General features: G+C 41.0%; 1 protein-coding gene across 1 annotated transcript in view; it reads left to right on the top strand.

Annotated features, from left to right (window-relative positions):
- ANTXR1 (ANTXR cell adhesion molecule 1) overlaps positions 1-18,422 on the top strand; it is a gene marked incomplete at its 3' end in the record, with an annotated part of 253,466 nt that overhangs the window by 56,607 nt on the left and 178,437 nt on the right. The window contains exons 4-8 of the mRNA XM_079720921.1: positions 9,197-9,278; positions 9,839-9,872; positions 11,144-11,223; positions 13,764-13,832; positions 15,254-15,334. Of these exons, the coding sequence (XP_079577047.1) occupies positions 9,197-9,278; positions 9,839-9,872; positions 11,144-11,223; positions 13,764-13,832; positions 15,254-15,334 (346 nt within the window). The remainder of the gene's footprint in view (positions 1-9,196; positions 9,279-9,838; positions 9,873-11,143; positions 11,224-13,763; positions 13,833-15,253; positions 15,335-18,422) is intronic.

Raw genomic sequence — 18,422 nt, 5'->3', positions numbered from 1 at the left:
AATGACATTTTTAGCCCTTTTGCTTGCAAAAAGCACCCAAAATCAGGAGAAGTTAAAACAAAACCACAAATTTGAAGAAATTAAGAAATATTTAACCATAGGAACACCATAGATGAGGACAGAAAGAATACAAGGAGTGGCAAGTGATGTAAGCAGTCAGATGTAATCCTGAAGAAGAGATACTGAGAGGAACTGGCCTTGTAGCCTTGCAGAATCTTGGAAAGCTCAAAACCTGGAGCTGTCAGATATTGCAGAAGGCAAGGAAGGGTTATGGGGTGAAGACTGGACTATGTTTAAAAGTTTACCTAAGGATCTTTTCAACCTTCAGAACTACTCTCCTCCACTACAATTTGAAAATTACCCCTTTTCAAGCTCCACCAGAAAAGAGAAGTATGTTCTCTGGCAAAATTAAATAAGAATGGTTTCCTGGATGGACACCAGGCATGGGAGATTCTGGAGACTTGCATAACAAATGTTGCTACTTCCAACCCTCCCCTTTGTCAATTCCAGAACTAACACAAAGGAAAGAGTTTGAAAACTACTTCTCTGTAGAAATAAGTATGTCAGAGGGGGAAAAATGCTCAAACATTGATATTTGAGGGTCCTCAATGAAAAAATCAAAAACTGTTGACAAAAACTGATCATCCACCAACTGGCATACCCCACCATGCACACAGAGCTTCCAACAAGTCTTAGTCTCGCTCATCCGCTATGAACAGATGTGTAGTCAAAGATCACTTCACATTTGAAATCTTTACCAGGAAAAATTAGGAAGTGAGTACTCTTTCAAGAAGTTGTGTTTTGAAGAGAAATGCATTGAATTGGTCAATAGCTAGAGGGAGATGTGGGGTCACAGAATATTTATTTTGTTAAGATGAAAGATACTAGAGTATATTTATATGCTGGTAATCATCTCCAGTATTTTTCTTCCTGACTTGAAACAAATGTGTAGTCACAGATATTTAGAAAAAGCTTTTTCAGTATGTCTGCTTCTAGTTAGGATGTAGAGGCATATGAAAAACCTTCATTTTCATGGTCAACCAGAAAAGTCCAGACAAAATAAAATTCACATGTCTTCTGGGGCTAGCAGACACACAGGAAGAACTGATGAACTGAATTAGAGAGAAACAAGCCCTATAGAGCTGAGCAGAGATCTACAGAAACTTCCATACTTGGAGGTGGATGCCTGATCTGGCTAGGGAAATTGGAAATGTAGGCCAGCCATGGACAGAGACTTTTCAGGCATGAGGAAAAGTCAACTGAGCCTTAGACAACAATGTGTGTGGATTATCTGAAAGAGCCCCAATGAAAAAAGAAATTTCTTAGCCTAATAATTCTTCCCTCTCATCCACACCTCTGCATTTTTCCAAGAAAGCAGCAGTGGAGGACTTGTTGAAAAGCAGAGAGAAATCACTTAATCCCATGGATACTTGTGGTACTTGGATTCTGGAGTCCTAAGGTTAAGCGAAATTATCTGAAGCTGTGCCTAACTCCCTCCCACCTCAAATACAGGAAAGATCACAAAGGCGGGGCAAGGCAGAAGGCTGGGACTTCGGCCAATAACACTCTAGGGAATACACTGTAATTAAAGCTGTGTTCCAACCCAAAATCAACCTAACTCAAGGGAGAATCTAAATATTCAGCTTCCCACCCCAGCTTACAAAGATAAAAGGCTTACACTCTGCAATGAGTCAACAAAACAAATCAATGTTATACCTAAGTTTCCACTGCTTTTTAAAAAATATATAATGTGTGAAATACAAGTTAAAAGATTGTGAGACATGGGAAGAAGTAGGAAAATGTAATCCATAATCAAGAAAAAAACACAGTAATGGAAGCAAACCACAAATGACTCAATTATTGGAATTAGTAGACAGGGATTTTTAAACAACTATTATAAACATATAAAGAATTTACAGGAAAAGGTGAATATAATGGAGGAAAACGTGGGATATCGGGGGAAAAAAAAGAAAACCGAGTGAAAACTGTGGACTGAAAATTTTTTCTGCAGAAAATGGATTAATGAACTTAAAAACACATTAATAGAAATTATTTAAACTGAAAGAGAGAAAGGGAAAAGATGGGGGTGGTGATGAACCAGATACTATTATTTATGGGGTAATATCAAGTGATCTAATACATGTGTAATTAGAATACCAAACATGATGTTCCACACATGGATTCAAAAAGCTGAAAGAACCCCAAATGGGACAAATACAAAAAAAAATAATAATAATAATAACCTAAGCACATCACAGCTGAATTCTTGAAAGCCAGAATAAGGTAGGAATCTTAAAAGCAGTCCAAGGGGGAGGGAAAAGACATATTACAGAGAAACAACAATGAAAATCACTTACTTTTCACCGGAAAAAAAAAACACATGCAATCCTGAAGACAAAGGATCAATCGCTTTAAAGAGATAAAAGGGAAGAAAAGTCGATTTTGAACTCTGTATCCAGTGAAAATATCCTTAAAATTGAAGGTGAAATTAAGACATTTCTAGAAAGAAAAAAAAGTTAAGAGGATCATCACCAGCAAATCTGCACTACAAAATAAATAAATAAATGCTAAAAGAATTCTTTAAGCAGAGAAAAAATGATACCAGGTGTAAACTAAAGCTACATAAAAAGAGAGAGTACCAGAAATGGTAACTATTTTCTTAATTTCATAAAAAGACGATTATTTAAGACAGAAACAATTAACACTGTATTTTGGAGTGAATTACGTATACAGGAGTAGAATATGTGACAACAAAGGGTGAGAGGGAATTACATGGAAGTATAATATTAAAGGAGTTTTCCATTATATGAGAAGTGGAATAATATTAACTTTTGGTAGCCTGTCATAAAATAAGGATAACTCTCCATACAGCAACTGCTAAAATGAAATGAAAGGGAGGATATTACTGTAGATCCTACAGATATTAAAAGAGAATAAAGGAATATTAAGAACAAAGTAATAGAAATAAATTCAACAATTATAATGGAAATTAATAAATACCTGTGCATGTTACTGTATAGAACTTATACCTCACTTTAAAAAAATATAGCAAAGAATCTTTGGTTCAACATGCATCCTGATGTCATTAATCATATTGGCCTATTCTTTGGTAAAAATCACAAAGAGGACATGATTTCTATACATTATAAACAAATGATCAGTGTTGGTTGTGGGACTTCAAGACTCCAAAGTAACAGCAAAAATGTCTTTAATTAATCTTTGCTACTCTGTTCTGTTTACTTCATGTTTTTTGTAGTCAACCCTGGAGCCCTGAGACATCTGGAAATATTGTGACTGTAGCATTAGTGGTTAACAGTGATGTGTGTTTACTGTATAGTTGAGGCTCCGAAGCCAAAAACTCCAGGACATTTGAGAAAAGTCAATTCCACAAAGGCTGTTTTACTAGGAGACAAGTGGACAATGCAGAGCTGATGTTGGGTTTTGGGGGGTGGTGGAGGTTGTTTTTATAGACTGAAAATGTGGTAGATGTTGCCCAACCCCAAGGAGGATTTTGCAGTAGGAGCATCACTGGGATACTTGGGGTAAAAAGTTGTTGAAGTGCTTCTTGACGTGCTTATGTGCATTTATCCTTTAATGTTTTCATCGGCAAATATTAAAATGTCACAATACAACTGGAATCCCAGAAAGTAATCTTCAAGAAGTTTACAAAAATTCCGAGAGCAAGAGAAAGCCCTACAAACACTGTAACTGATTCTCCTCGCTCCCTACCCCTACAAACCAGCGTAGTGCTGGTTGCATGGTGTGTGCTCAATAAATAGTTGTGGAAATGAATGAATTTATGGATGGATGCATCCAAACTGGAGTCATTCATTCAACAACAAGTCACTCTATGTCCATCGATAAGTGTCACAGGGGTTGCAAAAGGAACACAAGACATAGGGCCTGAAAACCCTTAACTTCTAAGTAGGAACACTGGCAGAAACACGAAACCACCAAGGAAAAGAGGCGACTCTTTAATAGCAGCCTGTTTTCATAGGACTCCCAGACTCTCTCATTTCCCAGGAAGATAATATTTCATTTGGTAGTAACCAAGTCCTCAGAGAGGAGAGCTTCTTATCGCCCCCTTTAAAAGATTTTTCTCCCAATTTTCTTTCATTTCTAAGAGAGCATTAAAAAAAATACTCTTTATTAATAGTCCTATTGTCCCAGAATTAAAATGGGCCCACAATTTCCATGAAACCATCTGTTTTGTTTGCTTAGATGTAGGAACGTAGAGAAGGGGCATGGAGTAGGGAGGTGGGACTGTAAGTCAGCTGACCTTTTACCCAGGAGGGTGGTATAAGGGGAGTGTGACCACTGCTTGGGACTAGTGAGCTCATCATATCTTGCCAGACACAAACTATCAAGGATAAGGACAGTTTCCAAAACAGCCTTTGCTTGTTCTGGTACCAAAAAATAGAAAGCTCAAGAAAATACTTGTAAAGGAAAGGAAATAGGCTTAGAGAAAACACCCCAGTTCCCAGACTTTTTTTGGCTGGGAAAAAATACAGAGAAGCCAGGGAACCTTTTCCACAGCCCCACTGTGCCTTTTTTTAGTCCTCTTTTTAAAGTTTTAGTCTTAACACAATATTCCAATTTTAGTGTTACCAAAATGTCTTAAACCTCACTAGTCAATGACCTAGTCAAAGATAAGGGACTTCCTTGGTGGTCCAGTGGTTAAGAATCCGCCTTCCAATGCAGGGGATGGGTGTTCAATCCCTGGTCGAGGAACTAAGATCCCACATTCTGCAGGGCAACTAAGCCCGTGCACTCTAGAGCCCACGGGCCACAATGAAGATCCCATGTGCCTCAACTAAGACCCAAGGCAGGCAAATAAATAAATAAATAGATTTTTTAAATGACCAAAGATAAGACCACATTTACTTTTGATGCTCAATCTCCACCCCACTAATTGTCAGAAATTAGCCCCCAACGCCATAATGCCCCTCAGCTATACCAAAGGGTTTCAGGGTGACACCTCTGTATGCTCAGGAATAAACCTCAGTTTTCCTGTCCCAGCCTCACTCTCATATCCCAGCCTCACTCTCATGCCACCTTGTTTGCTGTTATCCTTATGAAACCGCCAGTCTGCAGGGCAAAGTTGCCCTCTGCCAGGTGACTGCTAATGCCACCCTCCCCCTCCCTTTGGTGGCCTCAGCTGGGGACTCCACTGTCATCTTTAACCCTCCTTCTAATGCATAGAGGTATGCTCTTTCTCATTACCAAATGATAGAGTTGAAATTAAATTATGGCTTTTAACAGAATTTATTAAAATTGGGGGGAGGGGGCTTCCCTGGTGGCGCAGTGGTTGAGAGTCCGCCTCCCGATGCAGGGGACACGGGTTCGTGCCCCGGTCCGGGAAGATCCCACTATGCCGCGGAGCGGCTGGGCCCGTGAGCCATGGCCACTGAGTCTGCGCGTCCGGAGCCTGTGCTCTGCAATGGGAGAGGCCACAACAGTGAGAGGCCCGCATACTGCAAAAAAAGAAAAAAAAAATTAGGGGGAGGGGGTATGTAAAGAGGTACAACACAGAAAATGGTCTATAACCACATAGACCCAGTCCTACAGCCCTACAGTCAATTACTACCAGGTCAGCTCCTGCCTGGCCACCGTCCACATGGCCAGTGGAGCTTATTTCCTCCTCCCACCTCTTCAGCAAATATTTGTTGAATGTCTATAATGTCCCAGGTACTACAGCAGACACAGAAGATATAGTGGAGACCAAAACAGACATGGCCCAGCCCTGACGGAGTTTAAAGTCTAGAACTGAAACAAATGAACAAACTAAACTAAAGTGAACAGATAATCACATAATCAAATATTATTAGTTATAAAATGTCCTAAGTGCTATAAAGCAACAATTGTGGGGTGCCATGTGAAGTCTAACTGAGGGAGCTAATTTGAATTGGGGAAGTCACATGAGGCTACTTTGAGCAATTGATATTTAGGTTGGGATTGAAGTCTGGGTAAGAATTAGCCCAGTGAAGAGCTGGGCAAAGAGCCTCCCCAGCCCCCAGGCAGCAGTGACTGCAGGTGTGAAGGATCTGCTGGAGAAAGGAGCTTAGGAAGACCAGTGGGGCTCAGGTGAAGGGTGTGGGAGCAGAACAGTGCAAGATAAGGCTGTCAAGGAGGCAGAGGATCCATCCCTTGAAGGCACTTGAAGGTCATGGTGAGGATCTGAGATTTTATCCCAAGTGTAATCAATGGCTGTGAAGGGTTTTGAGCAGGGGAGTGAATGACACGTTTTGATCCATATTTTAAGAACACTCTGGCAGCCATGTGGAGATTGAATTCAGGAGGGGTGAGAAGGCAGTCAAAAGACAGCCAGTGACTTTCCCAATGGTCTAAGTAAGAAACGATGGTCACCCAGACCATGAGGTCGGCAGAAGAGATGAAGAAGTGTCAGTTTCAAGGTATGTTTAGAGTGCGACCAATGGTATCTAATGTTAGATTACGTACGGGAGCAAGAGAGAGGAGAGTCAAGGTAGAGGGGGTCAAAGAAGGCTTCTGGTTTCTGATTTGGGCAGCTGGGCACATGGTCTGATATCTGGGCACTGATAAGACAAGCAGACAATAATCAGTACATTTCCCAAATTCTGAGTTACTTGGTCTTAAATATTCCACCTAAGAAGCATCAGCAGCCTGGGCCAGGGACAGGCTCAGGCTAAACTCTTTTCAGTTTGTCTTTTAAAACCTCCAACCTGGCAATCAAGTCTCACCCATGACCACCCCATTACATCAGTTTTAACAAAAGGTTAATTCTGCATTGGACTTCCTCTTTAAGTAATTACCAGAATAAGCCAGTAATAAATTTTATACATTCATTTATTCAAGAGAGAAACAGTTTAATATAATGACAGAGTAGGGCATCTGGGTTGAAATCCCACCTCTGCCACTTAGTAGTGGAGGGGCTTTGGGCAACTTTCTTAGCCTCTCTCTCTGTGACTCAACTGAGTCACAGAGTCCTTATCTGTGAAATAGAGAGAATATTAGTATCTACCTCAAAGAGCTATCATAAGGCATAAGTAAATTAATTACATGTATTTCTCAAACAGAGCTTGACACAGTATAAGTACTCAGGTGGTGTTAAAAATTGCCATTGCTGGGCTTCCCTGGTGGCGCAGTGGTTGAGAATCCACCTGCTGATGCAGGGGACACGGGTTCGTGCCCCGGTCCAGGAAGATCCCACATGCTGTGGAGCGGCTGGGCCCGTGAGCCATGGCCGCTGAGCCTGCACGTCCGGAGCCTGTGCTCCGCAATAGGAGAGACCACAACAGTGAGAGGCCTGTGTACCGCAAAAAAAAAAAAAATTGCCATTGCTCTTCATTAATTCAAGTTTTACTGAAAACTGCCCACTGTCTTATGCTGCTTGGCAAAGTAGAAAGCCGGGCAGATTTTTTTTGAATCAGGTAGATTTGACCTCAAGCCTCTGCCCTCCTACTTAACTAACCTCTCTGAACCCAAGTTTTCTTATCTATACTATGAGGGCAATAATACCTACCTTGAGTGGTTATTGTGAGGATGACATCAGAAATCTTTGTGCAGGGTCTTGTATATAATGGATGCTCAGTGAACAGGAGGTTCTTTCCCTGCTCAAAAGAAGTTTCCCCACTTAATTTATTTTTTTTTAATTTTGTAATAGATCTGTACTGGAGTATAATTGCTTCACAATACTGCATTAGTTTCTGTTGTACAACAGAGTGAACCAGCCATATGCGTACATATAGCCCCATATCCCCTCCTTCTTGAAGCTCCCTTCCACCCTCCCAATCTAGATGACCTCTCTAGGTCATCGCAAAGCACCAAGCTGATCTCCCTGTGCTATGCGGCTGCTTCCCACTAGCTAACTGTTTTACATTCGGTAGTGTATATATGTCGATGCTACTCTCACTTTGCCCAAGCTTCCCCCTCCCCCACCCCCCGTGTCTGGTCTTTGTTGTAGCATGCAGGATCTTTGTTGAGGCATGCGGAATTCTCTCTAGTTGTGGCGTGCAGGTTTTCTCTCTCTAGTTGTGGCACGTGGGCTCCAGAGCGTGTGGGCTCCGTAGTTTGCGGCACGTGGGCTCTCTAGTTGAGGTGCATGAGCTCAGTAGTTGTGGCGCGAGAGATTAGTTGCCTTGAGGCATGTGGGATCTTAGTTCCCCGACCAGGGATCGAACCTGCGTCCCCTGCATTGGAAGGCGGATTCTTTTACCACTGGACCACCAGGGAAGTCCCTAGGGTGTTGCACCTTTTATTGACTTTCTATTGCCATTCAGTTTCACAACTCTGTAGGTCTAGAAGTTAACATGTAGAAAATTGATAGTAGTCCCCACTTAATTTAAATTGTGCATCTCCACCCTCTGCCCCTAAAGAAACCCCAGAGTGAGGAGGGTAATTTCAAACGCTTTATGGGCTTATTCATGAATGAAGTTCATATTCTTTTTCAGAAAGTACACTTTCTTGCCCTTTTCAGCACAGTATGAAGCTATTTAATTGACGGGAACCTGAACGTGGACATTTTACATCTCTGAGGGAATGATTCACAAAGATTCTAATTGGTCCCCAAACCTTCACACTTCCCACTGCTATCGGACCCTTTCCCAATACCATAACCCACTTCCTCTTCCTGCCCCACTACCACCTTGAGCAATCAAAGTAAGAAAACATGGCCACCAGCCCACAGAAAACACTCTTGGTCGTCCTAGAAAGCATAGATTGCCTGGGTCTTTATTTTCAAAGCTGACTACATGGTTTTCTCTGGCACAACTCTTCTGGTGGCAGCTTGCGCCAGACGCCTACCCCTCCTGCCTGTGGTCCTTGTGGTGGCCTTGCCCTGGGTTCTTAGTACCCACCTTTTTCTGGCTCACATGAGCCCTTTCCATCTTGATATAAAGTTGCCTAAGAAGACAAGTCTTAAGACTCGTTTCCAACGTAGAATGAAAACTTTGTCCTGTTCAGGGAATGGAAAATTTTCACCTGTACATGGAGATGCCTGAAGTGTCCTTTCCCTCAATCCTTGAAACCTCACTTATTCTACACTGTGGCCGACCCTGAATGGATAATTTACTAGAAAGGCTTTCCTGCTGATAGGGTTTTGGGGGACTGTTTGGGCAATATAGACTATCCACGAAGATAAGAAGACTAAAGCATGTGACTATCAACAGCAAAATAGAAAATGCTGTAATAAGACTAACAGGCTGTCTTTGGATTTCAGGGAACAGATCCGTCAAGGCCTAGAAGAACTCCAGAAGGTTCTGCCAGGAGGAGACACTTACATGCATGAAGGATTTGAAAGGGTAATTTTAAAAGAGTGTTAAACTCCAAAAGAAGATTGTGATGTGGAAACATCAACACAGGGATGGCTGATGAGATGAGACACACATATTAAAGGAACTGAATAACACCCAATGGCGAGACTGAAAACAATTTTCCCTAAGTGTGTCTACGATAACTCTATCCAAAAGGGCCGAATAAATGAAATTCCTTCCTCCTTCCCTGACACTGATGAGGGTCTCTTAGCTAATGCTTGGCTGGCACTCATGAATCATGCCACACACAAGTCCTCTCTATTCCCAAGGTAACCTTTTCTATATATTTCTTCAGAGGTTGAGACAGAATTGCAATGACTTCAGTCTTAAGCAAAACAAGTCCCTGTCTATGAGAGGAAAGATACTGATCCAGGGTAACTTCAGATGAACATCATCCATTGATATTTGAGTGAAACCTGGGTGAATTACATAAAGAATCAAGGCTGACCCAAGACTGTGGATCCAACACCAGAGATCACTGCCCGCTATGGCATTTGTAGTAGCAAACAGTGGCTATATGTCTAATGGCTCTTTCATGTGTTTTTCAGGCCAGTGAGCAGATTTATTATGAAAACAGTCAAGGTAAGAGTATATTCCTAATTACCATTATGAATTATTTAACTTTTTTCTGTGTTTCCTTCTGAAAAAGTGCCTCAGTAATTTCATGTTTGAAAAGACACAGGATATTGCCTCTAATCCTTAAACACACACTTCATCACAGAGAAGGAATGCATAGAAAGATGGCACAAATGAGGTCAAATTCTACTGTCCTGATGATTCCCAAAAAAAAAAGTTATGTAAAAGTAATTAAGATCTCATTATGGGCTACAGTCTGTAATGCCCATGAACAGTTTTGCATGTTGAATTCATTAAGTTAATAAACACTTGGAGGGGTTAGTAAAGTCTTGGATTTTTATGTCAAATTTAATTTTCTTGTCCTTCTCTGAGCTCCAAGCCTCTTCATTGCTGTGACTGGATACGATTTTAGATTAAGATACCAGTTTGGCTTAAACTTTCCTTCTTTTAAGTGGAAAAAAAAGAATAAAATGTACTTAATGGCATGCTTAGCACAGAGAAATAATATTTATTATTATTATTATTTTAGCTATTATTACTATTACTACCCTGGCTTTCATGGGTAGCATTTCTTTATCTGAAGCAAATCTCTTAAAAGAGATTCAGTATTAGAGTGGGGATTTTTCTCCCAGGCCTGTAGAGGTGTCCACATCCTCTTTCACTCTAAACTGCAATAAATAGGTCAGACCCAATATCAACAGCAACACTTGTTATTATAAAGACACCATCATCAATGTTACTGGAAGTTTCAAAATCACTGAAAGAATTCTAGTAGGTTTTGCCAACTGCAAAACTAATGCTTCCAGTACTACTTCCAGTCAGCTTATAAATCATGATGACTGTTACTCTTTGCCAAACTCTTCAAGGGATGTTGCATATGTGGCCAAGGACAGCATGTGAGAAGGACCCCTGAAAGGCTCAGGTGGTCGAGTTTGCCCTCGGGCCTTGGCGAGAGTCATGTGGACCGTTGCTAGGAAATAGTCATGTTTGATTCACTGTAGCTACTCCCAGCTATCAGTTCAGCAACCATTTCACCAGGTTTGGTCTTTTTTTAAAGATAAGACTTGGAAACCCAGAAACAAAACATATTCCCCCTTAGAGTCTGTCCCACATTCTTCTTCGTGCCAGAGCTACTTCCAGTCCCCACGGAAAAGTTGCTGATTCTCACAATACTGACTTTGGGTGGTGGAGCTGTGCAGAGACAGACTCCCAGGGCTGAGAGGGAGTTTCCCTTGGTGCAGCGGGATGAACTGAGTGGGTCTGTATTGTCTGAGCAGGATACAGGACAGCCAGCGTCATCATCGCTCTGACGGATGGGGAACTGCATGAGGACCTCTTCTTCTATTCAGAGAGGGAGGTAAGCCACGGCCCGGCCTATGCCTGACATGGAAACGGTGCTTCTTCCTTCTGAAATGGGCTGCAGTCTTTCCACTCAGGCAAACTGTTAAGTGTTCTTTGCAAAGTCCCTGGATAAAATAGTGTCCCATATGTGAAAGATAATAACAATAACTTATTTTTAAAGTGAATCTTCATGTCTCACACCTGGTAGGTATTTTTCCCTTTCCCACAGATTTGCATATTACTCTGTGTTTTAAGGGACAGAATATATGTGCCGTGCCTTTCTCGAAAGCGGTGTTGAAATACCATATATAACTTTTCAACAAAGCCATTGGTTCTGTTTTTCCTTCATTTTTACTAAAACCAGGAGGGAAAAGAATTACTTGAAATATGTGAAAGCCAATTTTGTCAAAATGTATTAATCACTGAAATTCTTCCTCTAAGAACCAAAGCTGAACATTAATTGGGGAAAAGTAAACTGTAATCTCTCCTTCAGTATTTCTTTTTTCCTTTTCTTTATGCCCTTCCAAAGCACTCCTTAAAGCAAGTGAAGGAATCCTCTCTACATGAAGCTTTCATTTTATAAAGAGATTCAGAAAAAGAGGTTTATCTAAGAGTTGAAAAGTGATGTTTATATTTAGGAAATCCTTTTCTTTCAAATTTCACATTTGAGCTACATGTATATGTGGCCCCAGGAAACCAGTTCACCATAGGAATGTACTGAAGCCTCATTAGTGACAAAGGCTCATTCAGGCCAAGTTAGAAAGAAACACAATAAGGAAAAAGATAGGCAGTGATGGAGGGAGATGCCAGCCTCTGGAGGAGGAATCAATCAGAGAATTACACTTATCTCAAGGTCTTGACTACTATTTAATTTAAGTTCAGCTTCCTCCGTAAGCAAGAAATTGATATGCATTCATTCATTCATTCAGTGCTAACTGAGAGCTTGGCCTGTACGGGCACTTTGCTAGACACTAGAAACACACTGGTGAGTAAGACACTGTTGCTGCCTTTATGGGCTTTACTGTGTAATACTGTTCAGCTTTTTGAAGCCTCTGTTGGCAAAGGGCATGAGGGAATTAAGTAGATAAATGCATTACTGACACCCTACACTAACTTGTACAAAATTTACAAGGGGGAAACCCACAAGTAAATATGACAGAGGCTCCCTGAGCATCCAGGAAATAATATATTTCTGTACTCTACAGTTGAAACTAACTGTATAATGGGAATGCAAAATGGCTTATTTGGATGCTAAACAACTGTCAACTAAAGTAAAAACCCTAATAAGGAAATAACTGAATATAAAATAAATGATAGGTGTCAGAGGTTTAAAGTAGAAGTTAGTAGAAAAGAATTTTAGGTATGGCACACACAAACTTGGAAAAATATTTGCAGTGCCAATGCCAATAGGATGAAGGTGTCTGAAAAAGAAACATAAAGCTCAAGATATATAAAGAAAATGAGCCTTCCATTTTTGATGATTCTGTACAAAGCCCAACTAGAGGAGAAAAGCCATAGAAGTCGTTGCAGAGAAGGCTGGGGCTAGACTGTACCTAAAAGTTTATTTTAGCCTGAAAGCAGCAAGAAATATTTCTAACATGAAGGAAAAAAGGTGTATGTTTCTGCCCCTTCTAAAATTCAGTGTCAGTCACAAGTGGGTTTGAGTACTAAGAGAGGGGAAAAACGGATGCAATTCAAATCAATATGCATATATTGAGCACCTACTGTATGTTTACTATCAATGATTTATTGTTTCTACTGTATATACCAAGGATTTCCAATTTTTGTTTTCTCTTCTGAAACGAAGAACCTGGAAGAGCCTGTAATAAATCAGATATTAAAATCAAGCCAAAATCTGGATATTATTCATTAGGTTGCCCTCTCAATACTTACTTGTAGATAAAGTTGTGGGTTCACCCACTCAAATATGGACCTTAAATCCCATACCATTGACCCAGTGTCTTCTTTGGGAATCAAAAAGGCCATATTCATGAAGGTGCTGACATTGATGAGTATCTGCATTGTTCTATGCCTCATGTGAGGAGCTCTGCATTTATTTTCTCATTTAATCTCCAAAGCACTTTACAGAGCAAAGCCAAGTGTCAAACCCAGGTATGTTGGATTCCAAAGGTCACATCCTTTCCGATAGAGCATGCTGCCATTACAAAGGAAGAATGTATGTCAATAAAAATCCATCAGAGGAATAGAAAAGATAATCATTTCCCCAGAATATTTAATATGACTTATCTTAGCCTATGGTATCCTTTTCCTCCCCTCGTCATTCAAAGCTTCTCATCAAGACTCTACTTCTGTGGATCTTCCTCAACACTTCCCATTAGACTAATCACTCCCCTCACATCCACCATATTGCATTAGAATGTGATGTTCACTGGAGAATTGGCTCTTTGGGGACAGGGATTGCCCTCTCCCTTGTGGTACCTGGCATATAGTAGGTGCTCAATAAATACCTGATCACTGCAGTTAGGCTGGGTGATCCAAAAGGAGTACATTTGCCACTGCTTCTCTCTCTAAATGTCTTTTCTTTCATTGGCCCAGGCTAACAGATCCCGAGATCTTGGTGCAATCGTTTACTGTGTGGGTGTGAAGGATTTCAATGAAACACAGGTATGAGCATGGATTTCCTCAGGTTTGGGAGCATACTCAGCTTGTGAATGATAGAAAACATGCAGTCGGTGCAGAGGGTGCATCAGCAACATAAATACCCATTAGGTGGATGATTTTTCCAGAAATGCTAAGCAGGGAGGGAATTATTGGATGTGTGAGGGATGTGAACTTATTTGCTAATGTGCTTGAGGGTCTTCAATGCAGACCATCCAGGCAGCATCTTTTTTGGTTGACTTTCTTAGTACATGTTAAATTGCCAGGAGGTCAAAGTAGATCGAAATTAACTTGGAAAACGTGTTTTTTTTTTTAAATTTAATTTGATAAATCTGATTTTCTTATTTAAATGGCAAACATCCCTTTTTTCTCATTAAAGGTGCAATGCATTTCAATACCCCCCAAAATGGAAATAATTGGCCAGTGGGCAAAAAAGTATGTCCAAGTGTTCACAATAAGCAAATTGTAAAAATGTGTTAGCAACCTAAATAGATGTTCTTCAATGTACTTCATAGTTTTTTTTGTTCTAATAACATTGACAAAGTTCAGGATATGTTGTTAAATGAATAAAATAGGGTTACAAAACAGTATGGGAATAGTATGAGTCTACTTTTTAAAGTAAAATGTGTATATTTATATAGGAAAAGTCTGAAAAACTATATCAAATTAACAGTAATAGAAAGATGATGGATGGATGGATGGACAGACAGATGAATTATTAATAACTTTTTTCTTTTTCTTTTAACACTCCTGGTTTTTTGAAATTTCCCAATGATTGTGTATTACTTTTACAATCAGTAAAAATCCTGGTACTGACTGACTGTGGCAATCACAGCACTAGACAGAGTTTGGGAGTAGAAAGTCTCCACAGATCAGTTTCTCCTTTCTCCAGTCCTCCGCTCCATAAAGCAGGAGCAACCAAACCAATCGCAAGGGTCCTTTCCTCAATGAGCAGTTTGGGTGAAAGATAAGGGTCCCCATTCATTGGGCTCGCTCAACACCAAAGCTTGAATTTATTTTTAAAGTTGCTTTGAAAGGAAACTTGAGTCTGTTTGATTCAAATATAGTTGCCAACAGAAATGTGGTTGAATGGGAGAAAAATAAGCCAATGGCCTGCCCCCAAATCCATAAATACATCAACCCAGGCCAAATGTTCATCTAGCTGGGCAATCTTACCGCTGGTCCCAAGGAGACAAGTATTAAAACAAATGTAAAAGCTGGAACCAACCCTCCGGACCCGCTCCAGAGTAAATCCCCTGGTAATCTCATTATGACAGAGGGCTTCTCAGTGAGGTCCCTGAGCCCAGGCAAGCCCTCAAGTTCCTATGGGTTTTAAAAGGAGATGGAGGCCCCTGGACCCAGTGGCTTTCCTCAGTTCTCCACGTCCAAGCCTGACACATCTCCTTGTGTGTTTGCTGTGTCCTCAGCTGGCCCGGATCGCCGACAGTAAGGATCACGTGTTTCCGGTAAATGATGGCTTCCAGGCCCTGCAAGGCATCATCCACTCAGTGAGTAGAGAACTTCCTCTGAGAATGGATCCCCGAGCACTTCCTGCCCCCTGACCTGCTGTAGATACCCCAATTCCATCTCACTAAGGCTGGTGTTCTTCTACATTTCCTTGTATATCTTTATATCTGTCGTGTTCCACGTCTCCATCCTGCCGTTCACACGTGTTCCTTTTCTCATTCTCCTGTGCCAGTTCTTTACCCTACAATGGAACATTAAAAATGGAAAGGAAACTTGCTCTGGCAGCGAGCCAAACTTCAGGCAGTTCTCATACTGGAAGGACTGCAGCTGATGCTGTGCACTTGACCGACCTCAGCTTTCCCAACCGTGTCTGAACTCAAGCTGCTTTCTGAACATTGCAGGCTCCGCCTATATCACTTGGCCATCAGAGGCACTTTCAACCAGTGGTTTTCTATCTTGGCTGCCCATTGATGATTATCTGAACAGGATTTTTAAGATCTTCCCAGGTGATTTTAATGGAACCACTGCTTTAGATCTATAATCCCCAAATATGAATGTTTCTTTTTTTATATTAAACTTTTATTCATTTAATGAATGGAACTTACCTGGAGTCACAACATAGATTCTTTTTTTTTCTTTTTTCTTTTTTGTGGCCCATTTGTTTTTTGGTGGGTTTTTTTTAATAGTTGATTTACAATGTTGTGTTACTTTCAGGTGTACAGCAAAGTGATTCAGTTACACACATACATGCACACACACACACACACACACACACACACACATATTCTTTTTCAGATTCTCAGATTCTTTTCCCTTGTAGGTTATTATAAGGTATTGAGTATAGTTCCCTGTGCTATACAGTAGGTCCTTGTTGGTTATCTATTTTATATATAGTAGTGTGCATATGTTAATCCCAAACTCCTAATTTATACCTTCCCCTGCTTTCCCCTTTGGCAACCAGAAGTTTGTTTTCTATGTCTGTGGGTCTATTTCTGTTCTGTAAATAAGTTCATTTATATCATTTTTTTAGATTCCACATTTAAGCGGTATCATATGATATTTGCCTTTGTCTGGCTTACTTCGCTTAGTATCATCATCTCTAAGTCCATCCATGTTGCTGCAGTTGGCATTTTTTAATTCTTTTTCATGGCTGAGTGATATTTCACCCTCATTGTAAAATATGAGGGTTTCAATGTTCCCCAGAGTTTGCACCGTCACCAGCCCTCTTTTTCATCCCATCCTGGTTTTTTATCATCCCTTTCCTATCAGTGAACAGGACCTGGCTTCCTGGACCTCTCTTTTCTACCATCCATCCCCAGGCTAGGCCCTTGGTCCAGCTGGAATATTGGAGGATGCTAGTCTTTGAAGCCTCAGCCAAAAAACCTGTGTGTGTGCTGCTCCTGTAATAAAGTCCAGGGTTGCTGAAGCCTCCATCTTTAGGTTTGGGGACCAGGCAGACAGACAGTGGTTTCTCCAGTTGGAGCTCATGAGGCTTCAGACTTGAGGTCCAGGATGCAGATTCAGAGCTCAGAGGATCACTGTCCTCTTAAGATGTCAATGGCGTCTTAAGCCAGGTTTACCCATCAGGAGCTTGGGATCTGCCCAACTTCCACAGACTGACCTAGGAAACCTCCAACCTGGATGTGCTTCATGCTCCCTCTTCCTCCCTCCAAGGTTTGCTTAGAACCCCAGCAGAGTGGAAAGCAGAGTGAGAAGTAGGAACTTTGGAGCTGGTCAGCCCAGAGTTGAAAGGCTGACCCAACAGCTTACCATTTATAGATCCTTAGATGAGGTATTTCGCTTAGTTCCATATTTGTATAAGGGATTAATGATAAGACACATGTCGTAGGCTTGTTTGAGGATTACAAGAGATAATAACACTAGTGAAAATACCTAATATTTTTCCAGGCACATAATCAGTCCTCAAGACATATGAATTATTTCCTCTTCCATGTCCCTTCATCATCATATGAGAAACCTTGGTGTCAGCTTCCTCCTCACCCTCTAAATTTTCTTGAATATACATAAAAATCACCTGGGGAATCTTGTTTGCAGTACCCATTCCCAGGCCCTATCCCCAGGAGCTTCTATCACAGTCAGTATGTGATGGAGCCTATGAAACTGCATCTTTTCAATCTGCACGTTTTAATCAGTGCCCCAGGTGTTGTACTTTCACAATAGTGATATATGTGACCTTACATTTTCAGAACTGTGAAAAATAATTCCACCCCAAGTTGGGAGTTCCTATCCTAAATATGTCCATATGACAGTCATCTTCTTTAAGATGTGTTTGCAAGGGACAGAAACACACTTAAACCACCTTAACCAGAAAGTGAAAATTATTGAAAGGATAGAGAAGTTATCAGTGCCAATTATGGATCCCCAGGTGAGGGACCCCTACTGTAAACAAGTTCTGGGGTCAGTGTGGTATACCTGACAGTATAAGTGACAAGAAATGTCATAACCAGGTAAAACAACACCCAAATAGTGATTTAGATAGACAGTTAACAGCAGGATTTGGGCCTGATCATGAATCCTGTGGCAGCTCAGAGGTGGACTGTTCTGGACCGGAGCCTTCATGAGAAACTAGGGTAGAGGATGGGTGTTGGGTAACACCAGAGAAGAGATGGCATGACCTCAGCGCAAAGACTGGAAAAGAGCAAGCATATTTTTAAGACAGTAATAATACCTATCTGTCTAGTGGGAGAGTTTGGATAAAGGAGTCAGGAGTAATGGAAAATAAGTCGAGACATTGGGTTAGAAGCAGATTGATGGGAGCCTTGAAGGAATTTTGACTCCAACTTAGTGTAATCACTGAAACATTTTGAACATCTAACAAGTAATATTTAAGAAGAGAATCTGATGGCAGTGTCCCTATATATAGAAAGGAGACTGGGGAGGCCCCGAGGCAGGAACCCAGGCATGAGGCTACTGCAGAAGTCCTTTCTTCAGATGGCTGGGTTTGAACAGGGACAACTCTTACCTGTTCAAAGGTTCTTATGAGCCATGTGCCACATCATTCAACAGTTGGTTCCTATCCAAATAATTTGAGTATTTTTATCTGCATAAATTGCTGTTGTCCTTGAATATTTCAACCTTAGCCACTCACCCAAGCTTAACATGGGCCCA

Source organism: Hyperoodon ampullatus, assembly GCF_949752795.1.
Source record: "Hyperoodon ampullatus genome assembly, chromosome: 15".
Classification (NCBI taxonomy): domain Eukaryota; kingdom Metazoa; phylum Chordata; class Mammalia; order Artiodactyla; family Ziphiidae; genus Hyperoodon; species Hyperoodon ampullatus.
Note: the sequence above shows the minus strand (reverse complement) of the source record. Positions and strands in the feature narration are given on the sequence as shown.